The sequence below is a fragment of the Saccostrea cucullata genome, unplaced genomic scaffold, assembly GCF_032062105.1.
Source record: "Saccostrea cucullata isolate Sc308-1 unplaced genomic scaffold, CSIRO_AGI_Scuc_v1 ctg3413, whole genome shotgun sequence".
Classification (NCBI taxonomy): domain Eukaryota; kingdom Metazoa; phylum Mollusca; class Bivalvia; order Ostreida; family Ostreidae; genus Saccostrea; species Saccostrea cuccullata.
In genome coordinates this window covers 5,870-30,370 of record NW_026925829.1, presented here as the reverse complement: position 1 = coordinate 30,370, position 24,501 = coordinate 5,870, and the positions used below count along the sequence as shown (strand labels likewise).

The 24,501-nt window shown below is 34.3% G+C and overlaps 1 protein-coding gene across 1 annotated transcript; it reads left to right on the top strand.

Moving 5' to 3' along the window:
- Nucleotides 1–15,398: 15,398 nt before the first annotated feature.
- LOC134269863 (solute carrier organic anion transporter family member 4A1-like) lies at nt 15,399–22,462 on the top strand. Its single transcript, XM_062752051.1, has 10 exons — nt 15,399–15,607; nt 16,000–16,322; nt 16,677–16,886; nt 17,011–17,113; nt 17,227–17,348; nt 17,727–17,845; nt 20,866–21,004; nt 21,559–21,757; nt 21,934–22,108; nt 22,190–22,462. Exons 1-10 carry the CDS (start codon nt 15,399–15,401, stop codon nt 22,460–22,462), a joined length of 1,872 nt encoding a protein of 623 aa, XP_062608035.1.
- The last annotated feature ends 2,039 nt before the right edge of the window (nt 22,463–24,501 follow it).

Genomic DNA, 24,501 nt, shown 5'->3' with positions numbered 1-24,501 from the left:
TCCACAGAAATGTGGAGGGAATGGATCAGAAACCCTTGACTTGGGAAGATGGGAACATGAATAGAAACTCGAAAAGCAAAAAGAAAAGAATTGAAATTTTAAAGCAATAGGTTTGAAGTTTTCAAGCAGAAAGAAGTAAAAATCCAAAAAGAGGAAAAAGTTGTGTAATGTAATAGTTTTAAAACATATGTAGAGAATATTAAAAAGAGAAATGGTTTTTCTGTTATTGGAAAAAGAGAATGAGGAAGAAAATTCTCATGACTTTGTACATATAGAAAATAAAATCAGATTTCCAAGATATATCAAAAGGAAAGCCTTTCAATTTTTAATTAAGAATTATATTTTTAAGAAATCATTATGTTTGCATTGTACATTTTGCTCCACTTTTTGAAGATGTTTTTAAATTTGTTTGTTATTAATGTAAAAAAAAAAATACCTAGCAAAAGTACGGCAGCTGTTTTAACTAGTGAAATGGGTGTTGTTGCAAGAAATCAGCTGAATGTGTACAAATACACTTATGCAGAGGGATGCAACAATAAAAACGGGAAACACTTTATGGTGTTAAAATTAACACAGGAGAAAAGATTTTTACTGCAGTTGTGTGAGAGTTTTGTAATGGAAAGAGTAAAAAATATGTCAATGGTACAAAGAGATTTTAAATGATTTATCTTCTTGCAAAATGGTGCTACAAATATCTTAAATTCAGTTTTCTGAAAGACAGATGTGCAACTGGACAGAAAGTTAGGGACATTTTAAGCAAAGATATATTCCATACTGCTCATTCTTTTTAAATATTGCATTCATCCTCTTTTACAGTTTTCTGAAGTGTGCTTTGTAGAGGCTTTTTATATTGAGGAGTTAGATGAAAAAAATTTAATGTGTATTCTAATTCCTTGAAAGAATCTTTTATTGTTTATCTTTTAAGGATTTTTTTCAAGTCTTTTGTACAAAGATGGTGCTGGACCTAGATCAAAACATTTTAGATATTTTTTATGAAATACCATGGAATAGAAAAGCATCCAATTATTAATTTTAGAGGAAACTGGCTTAGTGTTTCATTCATAATACTGCAAATACTTTTTTCATTAAAAAGTTTGTACTCTTTTTTACAGAATTTCATTGTTCTGTCACTGCAAAATAAGATTATTTTCTGTCTTTTGAGAGCTTTGAGAATTTTATGCAAATTGATTACGGAACCTTACTTTGTAAAGGCTTCAGAAGTTGGGAATATTTTAAATAAGGGATCTGTATGTCATAGACTTTTATTTGTTTCGAATTTGTTTTATGGCGATCCGTCGCCGGCGTGACGCATTGGTAGGAGCGTCTGCTTTAGAGTCGTGACGTAAGGAGTTGACCGCGGGTTCGAATCCCATTGTTGGATGTGGAGACAGGCCCTTCGGATGAGTCTGTATAAACCGGTCCCATGTCGCAGTAGGTGTTGGCACGAAAAAGATCCCTCCCTGCTCAATGGCCCTCAAAGCCGCGTATAGGAAAAATTTTCATCTCTCCACCGGCAAGTGGTGGCGTCTCCATAAAAGAGAAAAATTCTCGAGAGGGACGTTAAACAATATATAAACAAACAAACAAGCATCACTGGCTTTAAAAAAAAATTGACCACAGATTTAAATGTTGCAGACTTTTTGATTGTTTTTGATCTTACTGCTGTATTTTTAAAAATATTTTCCGTGGTGTTTTAAAAACAAAAGTGAGAAAAAATTTACTGGCTTTCTGTCTCGTGGTTAATATTTTAATGTTAATACTCCAGATATTTTAAAAGAATTTTCTTCATGCGTTACAAATAATATTTATTAAGAGAGACCTGAGACAGTAAGATTTTAGTTTAAAATCAGGACCAACTAGTAATATAATTACTGTTGAAAGTATGATGCCAACGAATGGTTAGAGGAGAAGATGAAAGCGAAAGAAAATTAATTATTGAAAATACTCGCAGAGAAAACAGAAAGTTTATGAACTTACAGAAGGAAAGAAAAAAAGACAATTTTATTTTAGAACGTGTACCAAGTTTAAAGAAGGGAAAACAAAGACGAAGAGGTGCCGACAGAGGGAATGGATAAAGCTTTAGAAGATATGAGAAGTCAAGGAATGTAGCAAAGCAATGATGAGATAGAAAAAGAAGTTAAAAACAATGGAGAAACTATCTGCTCTAAAAAGATAAAATATATATGAGAAAGTATGAAAAATTAGTTAAGAGCACAAACATTTATGCCAGTATTCTAGCAAAGGCAAACAGTTTGATGTTACTCCACTGAAAGTTTATTTACTTTAAATTCCGAACATATATAAGAAAAACAAGTGTAACTGTATTTCCCCAAAAAATTGTTGGGAAAGACATTGTACATACATGGACAAATAGTGATAGGGAGAAGGACAGGTTTAAGGTTATAGGATGGAGTTCTTTAAGTAATTAGATGAAATTTATTTCCAGTTTCCATTTAATATGTTTCAGTCACATTACCTCCCAGATATACTTTGTATAAAGAGTGGAGGCTTTAAGTACATTAATTATATTTCATTATCTTCATCACAATTTCTCAGTAAAGGAAACTGTGCGTATCATTTTTTACCAGCATATCACATGCTAGCAACCTCTAGACGTAGTGAAACATGCTTATTATCGGCCGCAACAGCGGCCGATCTATTTGTGGTTGTGTTAGAAAGTGCACATGGGGAACTGAGACGTTATTTTTTATTAGTTCAGTAAAATAATTCTTTAATGATAACAAGTAAAAATCACGAGTAAAATATTTTAAAAACTTGCTTTTAACTTGGTATTAATTGTTGTTATTATGTTTCAATTCCATTATCATTTCTCGTCAGATAATTGATATTTTATAGTTATATGAAAATAGCTTACAATAGATACTCCCCAGCCTGGGAGTGTGTAAGATATGAAAGGAATCGTCATGATTTTCCGGATAATAATGACGTGGTATAGCACTGTGAATAAAAATTGAAAAACTTTTATCCACTAAATTGTTTTGAATATGCTCTTCAGCTTTAAATGACAAAAAGATATTTTTCTACATTTTGCATTGCGGCGTACAGCATAGCCTACTCTGCAGAAACCATGAGCATTATTACGTGATCAAGATCCATGGCATTAGAACGTGGTTCATCTTGAGAGGCCTATATATCTTCCATTTTGACGACAATAAAATATCATTCATCAATGATTTTTTTTACATCGGTGAATCTTTTTATGAGCAAATTCGCTATTTAAAATGTCCATTTATTGAATTCCTTCAAATTATTTATTTTGCTTTGAAGACAGCCTGAAATAAAAATGATTCAACTATTTCACCTTTGAATATCATGACGTGCTTTCCTTGCATGGACACTTTTTAAATTATGAAAGGGATATTTAAATGCTAAATTTTGTTTGCGGCCGATTTGATGCTTTGCATCAATTAACTTGTTTAGAACACATTGTAATGAATTGATGCTAAAAGCAGAGTGACATAAAAATCATTTTATTATTTTGATTACAAAAATATTTCTGCAACTACAACTTATTTGCTAATATTTTTTTCTATTTTGGGACAAAATCTTAAAGAAACAACCTATCACAACAGAGAGGGGTACGTAAGACATCATTTTACTAGAAAGAAATTCAAATACAATTACGGAAAGTACGAAAACTTAATATTTATAACATTTATCCCATCCTGATTGAAATTAAATGGATCTCGACCAGAATGTTATAAAGTGGGCATATATTACAATTTCACAAGATTGATTGTAAAATTATGTACAAACAATATGATTGTCTTAAAATATTCTTAACAGCAGTGACAATTCTTCTTTGCAAACTATGTAATAATACTTTTCTAATTTCTAAAACTTAAGAAAAAAAATGTTTAAAATAATCCACAACCAACACCAGTTTTTCAATGCAAAACCGTAAGATTAAAAGGGATATCTTAAAGATCCATCAAGTAAAATTTATACTGATTTGATATTACAGAGTACTAATCAAATTGCACACGTTGTTATACCAATAAGCCAAACTATATATATTCATCGACTCCATTACTATATACTCCGATCCATTTAATATAAAATTAAAAAAAAAAAATATCGTTTATTCGAACATTTTTTTTTTTTATTATTTTTTTTCTATTGTTGCCAGCTACATGTATCTCCTTGGCTCAGACTAGATCACATGATCAAGTATAAAGTGTTATGGGCTGGATGTTTCTATTTTTAAACTTCTTAAAATGCTGTTTCTAGAATTGGAAACGTTCTTCTGTTAAGTAGCAATAGTGCTGACATCACAATAGTCTTATAAACTGGATGTTTCTAAGAACAGATACTGCAGATGCCATTCTTAAGAAATTAGGTATCATTTTAAAACATCTATCGGTATATAAATACGGTTGGTCACGATATTTAAATTCCATAAAGGGCTTTATGATGAATTTAATCTCGTACCAACCGTATTTATAGCCCGATATTTGTTTTAAAATTTTACCTTATTACTTATATTTACATTTGTGAATTGTTCATATTTTAATTTGCCTGATTGTGACTTTTAACGTGTAAAATGCATTATTTTTTAACCCAACGGTATGTATGTAATCCACTGAACGCGCGTCGACCCTTTATGACATCACCGAGAAATTACGTCGAACGTTTATCCATAGGCACATCTATGACCTCTTGACCCCGTACCTGCATTTATACAGTTATTGATACGCATTGCTTTCAGTAGTGTTATACAAAGGAAAACATTTGCAAATGTAAATATATTACTTTGACGTCAGAATGCAAATGACATAACACTGCCTTGTATGAGAAAGTATCGATTGATTGATTGTATTATACAGTAATGGAATGGGTACGAGGGAAATCGCAAATTTATGGTTCCCCAAGGGAGGAAATTATTTCCGAGGCGGCAAAACTGCCGAGGGAAATAGTTTCCTGCCGAGAGGAACCATGCATTCGTATTTCCCGAGTTCCCATTCCATAACTGTTTTATTATACCAAAACAATCATAGGCGAAATCTTTATTCTTTTTACCAGATATACCCAACATCCAAAAAAGAAAAAATAAGAAAAAAAAGCACAATGGAGGCATAATCACAATTGCATGCAGTTTAAATTTATTTAAACAAAATTTTTTTCACACAAAGTGAATGGGATCAGGCAGCAGCTTGCAAAGCCTATTTTAGCCCTCTAACTCTGTATGCGGTTTAAATAATTGTATAACTAATGCATCGTGTCCGAGAACATTAAAAATTATTTTTAAAAAGTATTTTCAAGGACATTTCGAAAAAATATCGTTGTCTTCATTTTGTTAGAATTCAAGTATGATTTTGACATTGCATGTCGAAATGTTTTGACGTCGTAGTTACTAGTACATTGCTAATTACATTACGTGACCCGAGATTCCTTGAACGCTCCGCCCACTGAACAATTTGACTGGTCAAAATAACGAATCAATATTCAGGAGGGAGTAGTCCCATGGAATACATGTAGCTCTGATTTTTCAGAGAAAAGTCCTCATATGAGGGAAATAGGCTGCTTTACTTTATTGAATTTATATCGAGTAATAATAGTCGAGGTATAATAAAATGTTTAACGTCCTTCTCGAGAATTTTCACTCAAATGAAGACACCCCCACTTGCCGGTGGCGAGCTGCAAATTTTGGCACTCGGGGCCATTGAGCAGTGAGGGATCTCCTACTGCGACACGGGACCTCGGTTTATACGGTCTCATCCGAAGGACCGGTTTACACCGCGACTCTAGAGCAGACGTTCTAACCACTGCTCCACGCAGGGGACAACAGAGTATTAGAACCAACAGAGTATTAGAACATGTATTTTAAGACATTCTTATTACCTTTTGATTTGGTACAATCCGTGGACTCCGTGCTGGGTCGATATGCCTTCACCTAACGAAAACTCCTTACTAACTTAAAACGTTCATATCCATACATGTTCATGGATGCGCATTATTTTACAAAGGCAGATATTAATCTACGTTATCATGGCTACATGAATGTATTGTAAGGTCATTTAAACAATTAAAAAGCTAAATAAATCTGGAAAAGGGATTGTACAAGGAGGATTAAACAAAAACTATGAATTGAATAGATTTAGGGGACGACCATTTGATTCTGAGGGGGGGGGGGGGCTGGCAGATTTTGGAAATAAATAATCTGTCCCTGAAAATGTTGAAAATAAATAATCTGACCTTGACTTCTGATAATTAAATATTGTAAAAATACCTTTTTTATTTACGTGTAACTTAATCTCAAAAGTTTTCAATTCAAAAATTTTTTTGGCTCGCCATTTTAGAACCAAATTGTATTTAAAATCAGATTACCAGACTGGATACTAGTACTTAAGTCAGTTTATCAACATGACAATGTGCACTCAGTAGGTGTAACGAATAACTTTAAATACAAACCAATTCTTATACACCACAAAAGATAAATCTTCTTGTCGAATAATTATACTTTCCAGATAAATTAATACAAAATATACACTGGCGGATTTAAGGGGGACGTACATGTGAACAACCCCAGGCCCTCCCTTAAAATTTCAACGTATGATACGAATAAAAATAATAATGCCATACCTTGGGACAACAGTAATATTTTTGTGCCTAGTTTTACTCTTAAAATACACAAAAACCCAAGAGCTTCAGGGGGCTTTGCCCCCTGGGCCCTTTTCATTCAAAGTATGATATGACTTAATAATGTCATACTTTGGTACACATCTAACCAATTCCTACAAAAGTTTTACTCTTATACATATTGAAAACCCAAGAGCTTCAGGTGGCTTTGCTCCCTGAACTTACTTCATTAAAAGAACGGTATGACCAGTATTAATTATGTCATACTTTGGTTCATAATAACCAATACCACTATAGTAGTGCCTGGTGTTACTCTTAAAATACACGAAACCCCAAGAGCTTTGGGGGTGGGGGTTGTACTCCCTTGGCCTCCACCAGGGCTTCGCTCAGGACCCAATGGGGCCCTTACGGCGGCCCCAGACCTCTTGCCTAAACAAAGTTATACCTGTCCCCTCCCCAAATCCTGTATCGGAATATGGAATATAAATGATAAAGTCTTTTAGAATCAATTGATCAAGGTACGGTAAGACATAGAAGAAAATAAATAATCTGTCCTTGATAATCTTTAAAATAAATAATCTGTCCTCGACAGGCATGAAAATAAATAATCCGTCTCAAAAAATTTGCCAGCCCCCCCCCCCCCCCTCAGGATCAAATGGTCGTCCCCTTAGGATTTTTCATACTTTAAAAAATAGTAGCTTTTGATATGTCAGTGATAGTAAATTTGTATGCGACAGCTTCGACATTGATGCTGTTCATAAAATTTCATAAAAGGAGCCTGAATCCTTACAAGAGACCCATTAATGTACTTGGTTACATTGGGAAAACCTGCCAACCGGTAGAAGCCTGTTGTGATGCAAGACAACAATTTTAAAAACTTGTCTATCTTGCAAGCACTACTTCGGCAACTCTCTTATGCCTAGGTCACATTTCCCGGCCGGAAGCCGTACACCGGTGGTAATCGGTGGTACATGTAATCCGTGGTGTTAACGATGCCCAAACATTGGTCCACATCGGCCGAGTAATCCTTGAAGTATCAGTCACAATATCCAGCTATGGGGTATACGATGGACAACCAATGCGTTTTATGATAAAAATGGCATGGTTGCCGGTCGGACTTACAAAGGCCAAGCGATGCATTGCTTATCATAAAACGATGTTCCAGGATAATCGGCCGATGTATATTACATCGCTCATTTATTGGTGAACATCGTTTGTACATAGGTCGACTACGGGCCAATGTTTGGTCGAAGATCGACCGATGATCGGCCGTTATCTGTTGAACACCACTCAACCCCCCTGATGACCTCAGATTCAACGGATATTGGACGATACTCGACCATACATTGGTCGATCCTTGAAAGATGTGTTAATGATGGGTTGCCGATGAGGAGCGATGTGACGAATCGTTGGAGACATCGTTGAATTTTAACTTCGAATTATTTTCTACCGATGACCCCACCGATTCGCAAAATGGCCTCAGTCATGGTCCGATCACTAGTGGTGTCCGGCCGGCAACCACGCCATTTTCATCAAGAAACGCATCGGTTTCTTATCGTATACCCCATCGCTGGGTAATGTGACTGATACTTTACATGTAACGGCATGGGATAGCGTGCTTTTTTCAGACTTCTTGAAACTTTGTTTATTTTTAAGATTCTTATTTAATCTGCGTTTTCAATTTAATACATGCGATATATAACCATGAAATTTTCCATACACTGTTATTTTTTAACTTTTAAAAGACATTTATTTAGATTGTCCCCGATAACATGCAAAAAATACCACTTCTTAAGAAGGTAGCGCAAGAATAAATATGACTAGATGCAGGATGCTTAGAGCGCTGTTCCAATTAGTGGCTCTTTCAAAATCATTTTGGCGATCCCCCGTATGAAATTTATGTATGCCATATTGACAAGATCGGTACTTGCTTCCTCTGATTGTTGTCACCCGCGTGGTACAGTGGTGAGAGTGTTTGCTCTAGAGTCGCGGGTTCGAATCCCTCTGAGGGACGTCCTTCGGATGAGACCGTGTAAACCGAGGTCCCATGTTGCAGTAGGTGCTGGCACGAAAAAGATCCCTCACTGCTCAATGGCCCTGAGTGCCAAGTATAGGACAAAATTTGTAGCTCTCCATCAGCAACTGGTGGCGTCTTCATATGAGTAAAAATTCTCGAGAGGGACCTTCAACAATATACAATCTTCCTCTTATTGCGTTGTCCTAGTTATATGCGTGTGAATATAATCAGTTTCAACTTTTTAATCCCCCCACCGTAAGTGAATTCAATTTAACACAAACCTAACACCTTGAAACACAAACACACCTTTGAACAACACTTGATATAACTTGTAAGCTACCTGTATCTTTAACACATTAGTTAATGCACAGATAACCTTCATACTCACAATATCAAGATGTGATTTTGGAAGGCCACACACTCTTGACACAGGTCGCTATTTAAAAGTTGGGCTTGTGGTTACACATGGCGTTATGGGTAAATATAAACTAATCAATGAGAATATAATTTTCATATACATCGTTTTCAAATGGCCCAACTCCAGAACATATCTTTTGTGATTGTAATGAGGACGTTCTTCCAAAAATTAATTCCCAATGTACCATTTTAAGGAACTAGTTCAGATCATACAATATTGGCACTTAAAATTTTAAAGGCTAGTTATATTTGTTTACAAATCTTACCTGCAATAAAAGCTATTTTCTGATTGGTCCAGACCTAGACCAGGAACAAATGAAATAGAAGCTTTCTAGCCCATATTTTAAATACTGACTTATGTAAAGGGTTTCTGTGGAGTTCCAAAATCACAAAACTTTGACGTAGTGAGGATGAACCACCTTTCGAATAACCGGGCCAAGAAAAAACGGGAGATTTCGGTAGACCATGACCCATGTGGTAGACAGACAAAAGAGTTAGAAAGGTCCATAAAAATAGTAATCACGTGTAAAGTTTGCTCTTTAGCAATTTCTTCCAGTCGTCTTGAAGTCGCAGCAATGTAGTTTGGCATACGTAACCTTTCCTAAATATATTGAACATAGTTAAAAATTCCATCATAATAGTCAGAAAGTTATACATTCAGAATCTGACAGAGTTGGAAAAAATACCAACAGATCTATGATAAGTATTTGATAGAGAATCTTCTTTTTTGTCAAGAGGGGTGTTCTAAGCCTGTTTGGCATATCAACAGTTAACATCATTCTGACCAACTAAATTTGATGTTATGATTTGGATAAACTTTATCCAATCCCGCTGCGATAAGAGTTTACTTTGTTTGGAAAGCAAAATTGTTACTCTACAACGTGTAACAACCTAGCATGTGAAGAACGTTATCTTATTTTGCACAAACAGGACAGATGCATGGATATTTTTGATTATTTTAAAGGACCTGGGTTCTTCTAACGATGGTCGTCCGGAAGAGAATAAGCAGACCGAAACTTCAATTCACCTGCCCCTTTATCGTAATATTTTAGATATATGGATTCCTGTTATCAGGCTTGTTCAATTAGTTTTCCTCAAGGTGACAAACGAACATTGCACCCTCCCCGCATGGTAGTCCTGGAGAGACTCTTTGAAATATAAATGTAAGTATACTTTGCTTATATTATTTACACTGCGAAAAAAAAGTGTGACGCTCTTTAAAGCATTCTCTTGGGGGAGAGGGCTTGACCATTGAAAGCATTCATTGGAACTTTAGGGATGTAAGCAAGAATTACATTCAACCTAAAACGTCGTTTATTTTGGTAACAAACCTATGCATGGTTATATTTGATACTATTAATATCATTTCACTAAAAGCATGTCTAAAGTCGACGGGCTTTATCTGAAAAAAGGATCTTTTAGAAGACGAACGGGTGCATTTTTTGCTAACTTTAAATACCAATGATATTTAATCGTTTATTTAAATGTTTTTCTTATTACTAAAATACATTATTTTTCTTGAACAAAATATTTTTTTAAAATTAATGTTTGATTATATTAATATACTTTATTTGAAAAATCCGGAATTTTTTTTAATTGTCATTGTATAACTGTAGTCAGATTTGAATTCGTGGAACCATGCAACAAACACACAACATACAATTCATTTTTCAGAGATTCTGATTACACGTACTTGTATAATTAAGTTGCATGACTAAAAAGTTAAAAGTTTTTCCTCCTTGAGTGTGTATACGTAGATGTCGTCATTCATCCATAAACTTGTTCTGTTTTTACATTTTCGACCTCAGAAATCCCAAGATTAATTTAAGGGGACGAAGGATGTATGATCACATGACATTTTACACGTTAATTACGTCATAATCTCTGATAAAATATGTACAAAACGAGATTGAAACCACAGTATAGTTGTATAATTTTTATGACTGTTTGTTTGCGTTCACCATTTAGTATGAAAATATCTGAAAACATTTAAAATTTCTTGCAAATATTATCAAATTACGGAATAGATTAATCCCACTCGGATGACTCGTACCTCGCACATAACCTCGGACGTCAACGGTGATCTACCATCTTGCTGATTCAGTCATGTGATCTTATATTTGAATTTCTATCAAATGTCATACATTTGAAATCGAAGTTATTTTGTGGCATACTCAACAGTTTTTTCTTGCTTTCAAAGCCTATTAACATGAGATTGTAACCAAAACCTGTTTACGATAATGAATTGCACAAATTAAGAAACATCTTCGAAGAACGTTATGCAGAGCGAAATATGAAATGAGTGATAAGGCAGTTTCTGGCGGAGAAATGTAAGGATCTGATGCGTATTCCTCCACTAATCGAGGTTTGAATGGAGCACAGGAGTTCGCATACCTATCAATTTTGCCGAAATTTTCGGTAAAGAAAAAAGATACGTAATACCTATAATAATAACACAAGGAGTGCAACCGTTTTCCGCGACGCCATGACGTGACGTCACGGGCGGTCCATTTACCCAAAAGGAACAAAAAAAACCAATCATACACAATTAACTAGAGATAACGATATTACGTTTAGATACGAGTACAAGTACTTGTACCTCCCCGTTTTAAATTTTCTTGAATGTCTACTAACTTGTCTCTGGTTTCTTTTCGCATATGATCTCAATCATCTAGATGAGCATTTCAGGCACTTTTGTTCCTTTTTGGGTAAATGGACGCGCCCGTGACGTCACGTCATGGCGTCGCGGACAACGGATATTTGAGCGAAGTTGTGGAGAAATGTCACCGCTGCTGCTGTAAAACATGCGTTTGAAATCACATGCATTAAGAGCCATTAAGAATGGTCCCTTCCAAAGAGATTGGTTTGTGTTTTATAATTTTCGTTTGAAGATTAATTGCGCGTCAGCCTTGATATTAAGCGAGGGGTTCCCAGGTGACCTAAAATGCGTTGCACTCCTTGTGTTATTATTATAGGTATAATGTTTTTTTTTAATTTACTAAAAATTTCGGTAAAATTGATAGGTACGCGAACTCCTGTGGAGTTTACTGTTTTTAGTAAAAACAGCTATAAGAAAGAGACAAACGAAGGTGACATTAATCCTCAAAGATCACCTCTTAAACATGCCTTTAATTGCAATGCCTCTGTTGTCTTTAAACATGGTATCTTTTGCTATCTTTTTGAAGAGAATTTACATCTGCTATAGCCGAGACAATCTATAGCTGATACAGACCCTGAAATTGTAATTTTAACTTGTTATCAGTTGTCAAATTTATCTCTACTTGATTAATACTTGTTATGTTTACTTATTGATAAACTTTGTTGATGGTCAAGCGATTTCGGACAGAAAGGTCAGTGGTCAGCAAAGAAATTTTAACGTCAGGATTTCCAATAAGTAAGATGAGATATGAACAAAACAAATGGACAAATTTTATTGATATATAGTAAATACATACCATGATTAATGATTTTTAGCCGGGCTTATTGCTCAAAGAGCAATTGCCGGCTTATGTGATCCTGTTCAAGGCAGGATGTTAACCAAATAGTCGCCATTTTAAAGTTACGTGCAAAAATATAGTTCTTACTCTCAACCGCTTTTGAGATAATACAAACGCTAAATATAGCAACAAAAATAAAACGAAGTTTTATCTATATAAAATAAACATTTGTAGTAATGACTTTGAAAACGTCATAAGTCAAAGAACATAGTTCATTAGCGTAAGGATTTTTGATAATCAGTGTTACCGTAGTTCTCTACACATACGAGGTAAAGCAGGAGAGGGAACCAGGCCTGTTTATTTACATTCAGCTGCGGTACCAGATTAATTCTGATTTGACAAAATCGGACCGTGGTATTAGGATTGAAAAACTCACTGTCAGTGTCTTATCATTTATATTCATAGTTTTAAAATAATTTTTTCATCAGAATATAAACGTGATTCATGTAAGAAATCCATTCTACTCTGTAAATGAGCCCGGCTCTCTGTACTTCTGAGTACTTTGATTTTCTTTGACATGCACATCGTTTTAGGGTTATTTTTAATATTTCAAAACCATACTTCAAAGTCAAAAAGACACAGATACATCAAAATGAAGGTCTTAACGATAAATTTCTGTTTCTATATATCTGGAGTACGAACAGTCAGAACGTATGTTTACATCTTGGGTTTGACGCAGCACGGCGAAAGAGAATGGAGCCAGGGCCTCTCTTTGCAGGAATAAAAACGGTTGAATAATAAACTTGTACAATGGTGTACTCGTATGACCCCCTCTATTTGTTTGATTGTTGTTTAAAGTCCTTCTCGAGAATATTTCATTCATATTCAGACGCCGGCCACCATTTGCCGATGGATAGCTGCAAATTTTGTCCTTTACTCGGCACTCTTGGTCATTAAGCAGTGAGAGATCTTTTCCGTATCAACACCTACTGCGACACGGGACGTCGGTTTATACGGTCTCATCCGAAGGACCAGCCTACACGTTCCACAGTGGGATTCAAACCTGCGACGTAGGGATTGGTTACTTTCGTTGGGACTCTAGAGCAGACGCTCTAACTACTGCGCCACGCGGGCGACGATCCCCCTCTTGATAAAACGATTTAAAAAACTAGAGCAAGTAATTAAGACAAAAGCAACTGTTATCTTAATTCCGATAAGTTGGTATTTTAACCTCTAGACAAACCTTTGCTACTTAGCAGTTGCTAGCTTGAATAAATAATCTTGTCGACCATTCCGTCATATGTATTAAACAGATTCGTTAGACTATAAGAATGTCTGATTTTTATTAAGATCCAGGCTAATTTTTTGCATCCATTAAGACCAGATATTTCTACTTTACAATCGTCAAAAATCTTATATCTTTTTTTTATTCTTGTGCAATACTTATCGTCCAATGGTATGGTATATAATGTGCACAAAGGCATTCATGGTCTGTGTTTGTATTAATAGAACTTGTATCGTTTAATACACATGCATTTTTGTCCTGATTTTAGGTCACGCGAGGCAATCTTGAATCACTGAACATGAATTGTACAGTTGTTCAGGTACACAAATTGCATGAACTTTGAATTTGCATAAGTAAAATATTTTTGAAAAATTGCTTTAGACTAAGTATTAATTGTTGTTATTTCAGTTTCATTATTTCTCATCAAATGATTGATAATTTATTATTATTATATAGAAAGAGTTATAATAAATACTCCCCAACCTGGGAGTGTACAAGATATGAAAGCAATTCCTCGTGATTTTCCGGATAATAATGACGCGGAAAAAGTGCATAGTGAATAAAAACTGAACAGTTGATTAAATAGTACAAATTCTTTAGAATAAACTACAGCTGCGAATGGAACACAAGGATAATTTTTCCACATTTTGCACCGCAACAGAAACCAATGGTATTATCACGTGACCAAGATCCAGGGTATCAGAGGGTTCATCTTATGAGGCCTACATCTTCATTTTTATAACAATAAGTTCTTATCATTTACCATCGAATTTATTACATCGATAAAGCCATTTTATGTGCAAATGCACTAAAATTTCTATTTACTCATTATTTTAATTTTTTTTTTTTTTTTGCTTTGAAGTTAAAAAAAGATCATATTTCAGCTTTGAATATCTTGTACTTTTCTTGCGTGGATGTTTTTAAAATTGTAAAAGTACTTTTTGAAATGCTAAATTTTGTTTGCGGCCGACTTGATGCGTTGCGTCAATTTTACTTGTCTAAAAAATGTATATAAAAATTATGAATAGAATAGAAATACAAAAATATAATAATAAGATTTTTTTCTCTGGTAAGTTACCTTTCAGAACTATTATTTAGAAAATGTCAGATTGGGTGCTGGACAAAGTAATCCAAAGTGTTGCTTTGCTCTGCAGCCAACTAAACGATGATATGTAATTGATTTGTAGTTAATAGAATAGAGATCAAAAACGCAAGGCAAGGAAAGTGCAGAATTCTACATTTTACATGTTAAGTGCACAAATGAGCTAAGAAAAGATAACTTTTAAAAATTACATAACATAAAAGTGCATAAAATATCAGGTTATTTCATTCGCTGTAAAGAAACATTACTTGTGATCAAACGAAATTATATATTCTAATAATAATATGCACTTAAACTTTTTATGTGGTTGAATACAATATTTTATGACTCAGATATGGGTTTAAAGAAATATAAATTTAATAAAAAACATATAACTTTTATTATTTGTAATTTTATAATCATAATGGGATCCGGAAAGAGCAAGGCTTTATTAATTTCCTTGCAAATCTTGCAAATGGAATTTTTAATGTCAAACGTAGAAGGTGTATATAAAACACACTTTTTCCCAAATTCACTATTTTCAGACAAAAAACTTCCAACATGAACAATTTAAGAGAAATATATGGTAGCAAGGATGAACTAAATAACATCTGGGGATCCGGTTACTTGAAACTTAGCAATGGGAAAGAACTCCTCACTGTGGGAACTCAGTTTCCCAATCCAGAATCTGAGGACGGTTTAAGTGAAGAAAGTGAAGAGGAATGGGAAAAGAAGAACCTGAGATATGGCTGGGGAAAATTTAAACCCGAGTAAGTGCATTTCATCAACTTCTTTATTTTAAGAAGAATGTATTTGGAAAATACGTACAGGTTATATGAAGTTTAACTCGTATTCTTGGGAATCCCATGTACAGTAAGAGTTGTAGCTTTATTGTTCTGATGAATGTTACAAATTTTTTTTTATACTTTTTGATAAAAAAAAAGGAACTTTCTATTGTGATGAGATCAAAGCACACAAGGCTTTGTACTAAATAACCAGAAATGCTTGTACAAATATATTTGCATTGTATTTGTAAAAGTTGATCAATTTATTGCTAATATCAATTTTTATGTATGGTTACTTTATATTACATAAATGTTGTTAAGGTGAAATCTCACTTAAGAATGTTTAATAAAATATACCTATTTTCCTGTTCCTCTAGTTGTCTTCAAGTCTTCAACTCCATCCGGTGGTACGTGTTCTTTACATGTGTGTTCAGTTTGTTTCAAGGCTACCTCGTCAATGGAGTAATCAACGCCATCATCTCTACCCTAGAAAAAAGATTCGAACTTCCTAGCTCCAAAGCTGGACTCATAGTTAGCTCTAACGACTTTATAGCATTTTTCTTGGTACTGTTTATCAGTTTTTATGGTGGGGAGAGAAATAAACCCCGTCTTATAGGAATTGGTATAATTACGCTGGGAATAGGGTCATTCATATTTTCATTACCACATTTCCTGGCGGGAACCTATAGAATATCTGAAGGTAAGGAACGTCAAGTATTTTTTTTTTTAATTTATTGTGTGATACTTATTGATACAAAAAAAAAACTTCAAAGGGATTATCCTTGATCGAGGTTCAGTTTTATGTTACGTTAAAATAGTGTATATTAGTGTTCAAGGAGGTTTAGTTTAAATAAATCTGTAGAGTATTGACAGATTTCTCTTAAGAGAAATTTATATTCTCGATAACATTGATAAAAATATGTAAAGATTAAAAGATATAAATTTTATTTGAGGATCATTTTGTTAATATATTAGATCATTTGACTTGAAACAAGAGGACAATATTTCCATCATATCTATGTGTACCATTTTTAAATATACACATTTTTTGCAGATTTAAATGCTTTTGAGAATGTTTGCAATATAAATGGCACTTTGTCTGGTTCTTCGTGTTCAACGAGAACGGCCGCCAGTGTCAGTAGATACCTTTATGTGTTCATGCTAGCTAACGCCCTTCACGGCGCTGGATCCACTCCAATGTTTACTCTGGGAACAACTTACATTGACTCAAATACTAAAGCAAAGAATACTTCATTTTATTTAGGTATATTTTTGAAAAAAAATTCTATTAAATAATCAAACATGTACAATTATGAAAATTTTGAAAAGCTAAATAAACTTTAAGTAATTATCCGTGAACTTTAAGATTTTCTTTAATTTACTTACAGGGTTGATTTACGCAGCGGCCTCCATAGGGGTTGCAGCTGGTTATATGCTTGGTGCACAAACACTTTCTATTTACACAGACTTTGACAAAGTGGATCCCGAAAAGTAATGTTGTCCAGTGATGCTGTACAAAAATTAAGATAAATCTGAATTTACTTGAAGTTATATGTATTAAATTTATGAATATACTATAATAGTATATATAATTATCTTTGAAGGTTGGAATTGACCCCAGCTGATCCACGTTGGGTGGGGGCATGGTGGATAAATTTTCTTATTGTAGGAAGTGTCATTTTTCTGATTACTATTCCAGTTCTTGGATTTCCCAAACGACTGCCAGGTAGAAAAACCTTCAAAAGAGTCCTTCTCATGAATCTAACATGTCGAACAAAGTATTCATCTTCAAATAACTTACTTTTGATTGTCAATAAAATATACTTTATCTGCGTTGAAAACAAGTTTTCAACCATTTTATATGTAGTACCCCTAGATATAAAGAACCCAAGACATCGATACATATAAAATGTACAAGTATACATTCAAACTTAATTTCCCTGTTGATTACATTTCCTATCCATTGAAACTAAACTTGATAGTAAACGTGAAGGTTTTTTAGTTGTATTTAGAAATTGATCTGGGCTTTCCTGCATGTTTTCTATCTATCAATAAAGATTTTATGTTACCTGCGGTTAATTAATTAAATTCCGTTTATTTACAGGAAGTAAGAAACTGATGGAGGAGAGAGAGGAGGAAGCCCATATATCTGCTAAGACGGAACAGGAGGACCAGAAAGAAAGACCTGGGTGGAGGGACTTCCCTCGTATGATAGCAGCTCTGGTACACTGTTTAATTTATATACAGCGAGAAATTAATGATTAAATAAATCCTTAGCATAACGAATAAAAATATACTTAGAACTTATACTTTGGGGAAAATTGACTGTGATAAACGTAAATTTTATTGCTCTTGCAAAATGATTTTCTTTAGCATCCACACATTTATTCAGGGTATATCTATACTCAGTATATATAGTATGCAGACTGCTTGAGAGTACATAAACAAATGTTATTCGTTGATGTTTAATTGAGTACCTCCATCAATTGAAAAAAAACATCACAGAACATTAAATATTATGTAATTTTGACTGATTTTTCTGCCCATTCTTGGCATTGTGCAATAGTGGTGTTTTGAGCTTTACATAACTTACCAATATGACTGGTGCTAAACGTAGATGTTGATTTTTATTTCGGGATTCGCTCTGAGAATTCTCGACGAGCATACTTTTTCACTCAATGATTGATTTCATGGGAAGGGGTACTTGTCCTTAACATATTACTGCGGCATCTGAAAATGCTTCCTCTCCATGCCAGGTGTCCCGTGTCGATGCCGTGGGACCCCTGGTCAATTTCATTCGTTATTTCCTAATTCGAAGCACCTAGCCAAAAGCTTATATGTATTAATAGTTCAGTTGTACGGTGGTATATTTAGGACACGCAATTATTTTTTTTTTAAATAACAGAAAAAAATTATCTTGTGAAAACGACATAATTATCTTGTGAAAACGAGAAATTATCTTGTGAAAACGACTCATTATCTTGTGAAAACGAGATATTATCTTGTGAAAACGAGATAAAATCTTGTGAAAACGACTTATTATCTTGTGAAAACGAGATATTATCTTGTGAAAACGACTTATTATCTTGTGAAAATGAGATACTGTAAACCAACTTTTATTCGCGACAACTATATTTCGCGATTTACTAAAGGTAAACTCGTTCGCGACGATTAATTTTCGCGATCAAGTCTTTTTTTTGATATATTTCAATAGATTAAGAGTCTTCAAGGACCGGTTCGCGGCGAGAAATATTCGCGATGACGAAGCACTCGCGAACTTCGCGAAATTTTCTCGCACGCGAATAAAAGTTGGTTTACAGTATTATCTTGTGAAAACGAGATATTATCTTGTGAAAACGAGATAATATCTTGTGAAAACGACATATTATCTTGTGAAAACGAGATAATATCTTGTGAAAACGAGAAATTATCTTGTGAAAACGAGCTATTATCTTGTGAAAACGAGATATTATCTTGTGAAAACGAGATAATATCTTGTGAAAACGAGATATTATCTTGTGAAAACGAGATAATATCTTGTGAAAACGAGAAATTATCTTGTGAAAACGAGATATTATCTTGTGAAAACGAGATATTATCTTGTGAAAACGACATAATTATCTTGTGAAAACGACATAATTATCTTGTGAAAACGACTTATTATCTTGTGAAAACGACTTATTATCTTGTGAAAACGAGATATTATCTTGTGAAAACGACTTATTATCTTGTGAAAACGAGAAATTATCTTGTGAAATCGAGATATTATCTTGTGAAAACGAGATATTATCTTGTGAAAACGACTTATTATCTTGTGAAAACGACATAATATAATAAGTCGTTTTCACAAGATAATATGTCGTTTTCACAAGATAATATGTCGTTTTCACAAGATAATATCTCGTTTTCACGAGATAATATCTCGTTTTCACAAGATATTATCTCGTTTTCACAAGATAATATCTCGTTTTCACAAGATAATAAGTCGTTTTCACAAGATAATTATGTCGTTTTCACAAGATGATATCTCGTTTTCACAAGATAATATCTCGTTTTCACAAGATAATTATGTCGTTTTCACAAGATAATTCCACAAGATAATATCTCGTTTTCACAAGATAATTTCTCGTTTTCACAAGATAATATCTCGTTTTCACAAGATAATTATCTCGTTTTCACAAGATAATTTTTTTCTGGTATTTAAAAAAAATAATTGCGTGTCCTAAATATACTAGCTGCAATAATGTAGCCCTCTCCGATTTTTTTATCTGATATTTTCTGGAGAGGGCTACAATTCCATCGCATCTCCGTAATGGTGCAAATATATTTTTTTGATACGGGTGATTGGAGGCAAAATAAATTATTTTTACATTAAACTTACTTCTTATAAGACGGAATTTTTATTCACTGTCAACAACATAGCCTGTTAAACTCGAAAACCATGTAAAATAAATCTGTGTCTTTCCCAGCAGCCATGACAGTTCACGCGTGACGTAGTGAGACTTTCGCTTGAAATTTGGAACAACCAAATAAAGCAAATGTCGATGTTTATAAACGATTGTGCTATAATATATTACAAAAACATCGATAAATAAGACCATTTCAAGTGTTATTTTTGCGCAAACAGCGATACGTATGCTTAAAATAAGGGAATTCCTAGTAGATCCGCTCCTATAGAACCTAAATTCTCATTGGCTGTCCCAAAATACAATCCATCAAGGTCAGTAAACATGGCGGATAAATTCAAGTTAAGCTGTTGACACACACGTAAAATAACCGATATATGGATCGCTGTGAATATTTTTGGATCGATTTATGTTTTGCATAATTACATATTTGGATTCCAGGTAAGAGATGATAATAAAATAGCCGTTTACTGATAATTTGAGCCGAAATCCGTGCGGGAGTGATCCACTGCCGCATCTGCGCCATTATAGAGATCCTAAGGAGTTGTAGCCCTCTCCCAAAAAAAAAAAATCGGAGAGGGCTACATTATTGCAGCTATAAATATACCACCGTACAGTTGACACCTCAAATGTATGTATTTTTCAAGATGTTTATAATAGAATGATTGAGACATAAGAAAACAATTGAGATTTGTAATTTTTTCTGAAAGAACGTCGCTTTAGTCAGCCTAAAAACTGGTAGAATGAAATTGGCCAGGGGTCCAAAGGCAAAGTGTTGATTCAGGATGCCTGGCATTGCGAGGATGCTGAATATGTTTTAATGGTTTGATTCAACAGTTAATGAATCCCACGTTTCTGTTCCTTGCCCTCGCAACGTGCACTGAAGGAATGATTGTGAGTGGTATTGCTGCCTTTGGTGCCAAGTTCTTCCAGGAAAAATTCAATCTACCCGCTGCTTTCGCTGGATTGTTGATGGGTATGCATTATTTTTCAAAGAACTTAAGTTGTATACAGCATAGATTAAATTTTGTGTTTTCTTTTAGAGAATGATTCATTCTGTCCTTTGAACCCTAATAAAAAATTCGGGTGCATATAGTTTTTGTCCTGTCCGTCTGTCTGTGTATTTGTCCGCAAAAACTTTAAGCATGTCCAAAACTTGTCAAAGGTAAGGACTATAGTTTTCATATTTCACAGATGTATTCTTTGTAATTTTGACCCTTTGACCTTGGTATTTGAGTTGGACCAAGTTTTGAAGAAAAACATATAACTTCTTGAACGGATGGTGTTTGGTCGTTATATTTATTGAGACAATGTCTTTCTTTGGGTAATAACATTTTTGTCTCTTGACCTTGGAGTTGCATTTGAGAAACTTAAATCATCGTCATTATCTGTCATACTGGGGCATCAGTGTTTCAAAAACACGTCTTTTAAAGATTTTGTCGAGTACCACTGTTTCCGTTTCATACTGAGTTGCACAACTTACACTGAGAAGAAGGATATAATATTAAGCCCTTTTATGTTATATTTAAGGTATTGTTACGGTCCCTGGGGCAGGAGGAGGAATGTTTCTTGGAGGACTCCTAGTGAAGAAGCTGAAACTGAAAGTTTTGGGCATCATCAGAATGGACCTTATCGTGGCTATCATCGCCCTTGTCATCGGTTGTTTGTTCTTTATTCAGTGCCCCAAAATGGAAATGGCTGGTGTCACATCTAATTACATCACCAAAGGGTGTGTATTTCATTAAGTGTTTACTTGTACTAACATATAGCGTTTAAAATATTTTTGTCGTGTTTTTCAAAGTCAGTTTTATGAATTAATCTTACACCTAAATCTCCCAATGTACTTTTTATAGTGTTGGGGGAGGGATGCTTTTGCTATAGTCATTTGAGGCTTCTTTTTCTAAGAGACTTTGGAGGTAGTTCCAGTAACCTGACAAGTTCTTGTAACGCCGAGTGCCAATGTTCCACAATGACATACGAGCCTGTGTGCGGTATGGATAGCCTAGTTTACTTTTCCCCGTGTCATGCTGGCTGTAAAAACGACTACAAATGGATGGATAGTCCTATGGGCAAGTTTAAGGTTCGTTTTCTTGTCTGCTGTCGGGATCTATTTCATAAAAAAATATTGAACGTTATTTGAACTGCACTGCTTGACTTCTAGGCTTACATGAATTGTTCCTGTGTCCAAGCCAGTTTTGCCTACCAGTTTATGGTAAATAACAAGTCCATGGCTGTGGAGACCACCACAACAGCTCCTGTTTCTACCTCCACTATGATGTCCAATCAGACCAATGTTACAGCCATGCCCAACGCCTTTCAGGGGATCTGTCCAGGGGACTGCAAGCTGGTGTGGGTGGTGGTCCCTCTGCTGTTTATAGGAATGTTAATGACCTTCACCACAGTATCCCCAACACAGACTGCTACTCTCAGGTGAAGCTGAATTTTATACTGTATTTCAACCGGGACAATTTTTATTAATTTTTTTATTTGCAAAAGAGTCACTGATATTTGTTGTCAAGTTGATCTGAAATATTACCCTGCAGGAAAAAATGACTCTGTATAAATGTCGATTTTACGTTTTATAATTTGATATTTTCTTAATAGTTAATGTAAAATTGAATAGAAGTGTAGGGTCGTTTTAGTTTTACAATATGATTGTTTCCAAATAAGGGGAATGAACAAAATCTCGAGATTTGAAATTCTTTTTTGTGTATTTATATATATTTTTTAGTTGGAGACTTCAATATTTTGGATAAAATTGTCATTTCTACTCTCATTTTTTTCTCATTTTAGATGTGTGTCTGTAAAACAGAAAACACTTGCTATAGGAGTCCAGTGGCTTGTACTTAGACTACTAGGTACGTAATTTACATTCTTAACATATGACCCGGTTTGTAGTTTTATATATATTATTCTAAAGCCAAGACAGGATTTTTCAGCAGAGTAATAATTTTCCAAAATGTTTGATTCCTCACACTCACACAACAATGAAAATCACAACTTTAAGTCATTACAAGTTTATCTTTTATAAAAGATAGGTGAGCTAGTGCCGTAGCAATTTTTAAACACACAAAGGAAGGTCCGTGATCAAGTGATTTATTTTGCTAAATTCTTTAATTTTTATCGAGGCTGGAGTGTGATAAAGTCATAATTGTTTTGTGAAGTGTATTTTATAGACACACAGATAACTGGAGAAATGAATGGGGGGGGGGGGGGGGTTGAAGTTATTGTGTTGGCGCAACGGAACATTTAGAACCTTTACTGGAGAGGGGGGAGACTCTAATATGGGGAAGATGCCGATTGAGGCATTATATGAGCTGGTTTAAGAATAGAATTTTGTGGCAATGTAGCAAAGAAAAAAAGAAATTACAAGGGAGTTAAAAGGAATATAGAAATAACTAAAGTTTATGTTGTATAAAGAAATCCAGAGACTTCCGAATGTGAAGTTCTGAAGTAGCTTGGTCCTTTGGGTCATCTTTGTCAAGAACTGCTACTGAGGTTTTAAAAAGCCATGCACATTAGAATTTTGTTAAACTAGTTTATTTTACTGTTTTTTAAAAGGAAGCTGAAATCTATTAAAAATTCCTGAAAGGCAACGGGTTGAATAACTTTTTATTATTCGTAACAGAAGTACGTCATCAATTGAGACAAATTAGGTTCGATATCTCTAGACTGATAATCTGTTTAATTTTGTAAAATGGGAAAAAAATTATGAAAAAAATTTCACATTCATCTCACTTTACATTAAGTTGGAAACACTGAACAAATTACAAAAAAAACTTCCAATATTAATGCAATGTATTTGAATTGTGATGCTACAGTGTTTCGTGTATAAAGATTTATGAAAATCAGTGTGTCAAATATCAAAGTATACTTATTGTATTTTATTCTTACACCATTGCTGTTTTGATAATAAAGGAACAACACCTGGTCCGTTGATTCTGGGGTCTATCATAGACAGTGCATGTCAAGTGTGGCAAAATGTCTGCGGAGATACCGGAAGTTGTTGGAATTACGAAAAGACGGACATGGGCGTGAAGATGTTTATCTGGTGGTGTTTGACGAAGTCACTTAGTGCAGTGTTTTATTTTTGTGCTCAGTACTTTTACAAACCACCAGACATCCCAAATGATGATGAAGTCGAGGAAAAGAGTCCAATAAACCCTATTGATTTTGTGGACGCTAAAGAAAGCGTCATATAGACCTCGACAAAAAATTGTAAATATATATCCCCTATTGGAATGCTTCAGTTTTGTGTAGATCGAATTAACAACAATGAAGCATTAATTTAATGCGTCTGGAAAAAATACAGATATTTAATTTTTGATTATGAATTAACTATTACCAGTACTTATTCATAAAAGTATTTTATGTATATTTTTTATATCGTTATGGGATGTTAGGCCTATTTACATTTTTGTAGACAGGTAAGTACAGTGTATATTTTAATAGCTACATGTATTGAACATGTAC

What these genes read in the sequence shown, in the direction of transcription:
- LOC134269863 (XM_062752051.1), top strand. Translation starts at nt 15,399, where the DNA reads ATGAACAATTTAAGAGAAATATATGGTAGCAAGGATGAACTAAATAAC. An exon ending in GAATACTTCATTTTATTTAG is followed by an intron (nt 16,887 to 17,010) that starts GTATATTTTTGA and finishes ATTTACTTACAG; the next exon opens with GGTTGATTTACGCAGCGGCC. An exon ending in ATTTCCCAAACGACTGCCAG is followed by an intron (nt 17,349 to 17,726) that starts GTAGAAAAACCT and finishes GTTTATTTACAG; the next exon opens with GAAGTAAGAAACTGATGGAG.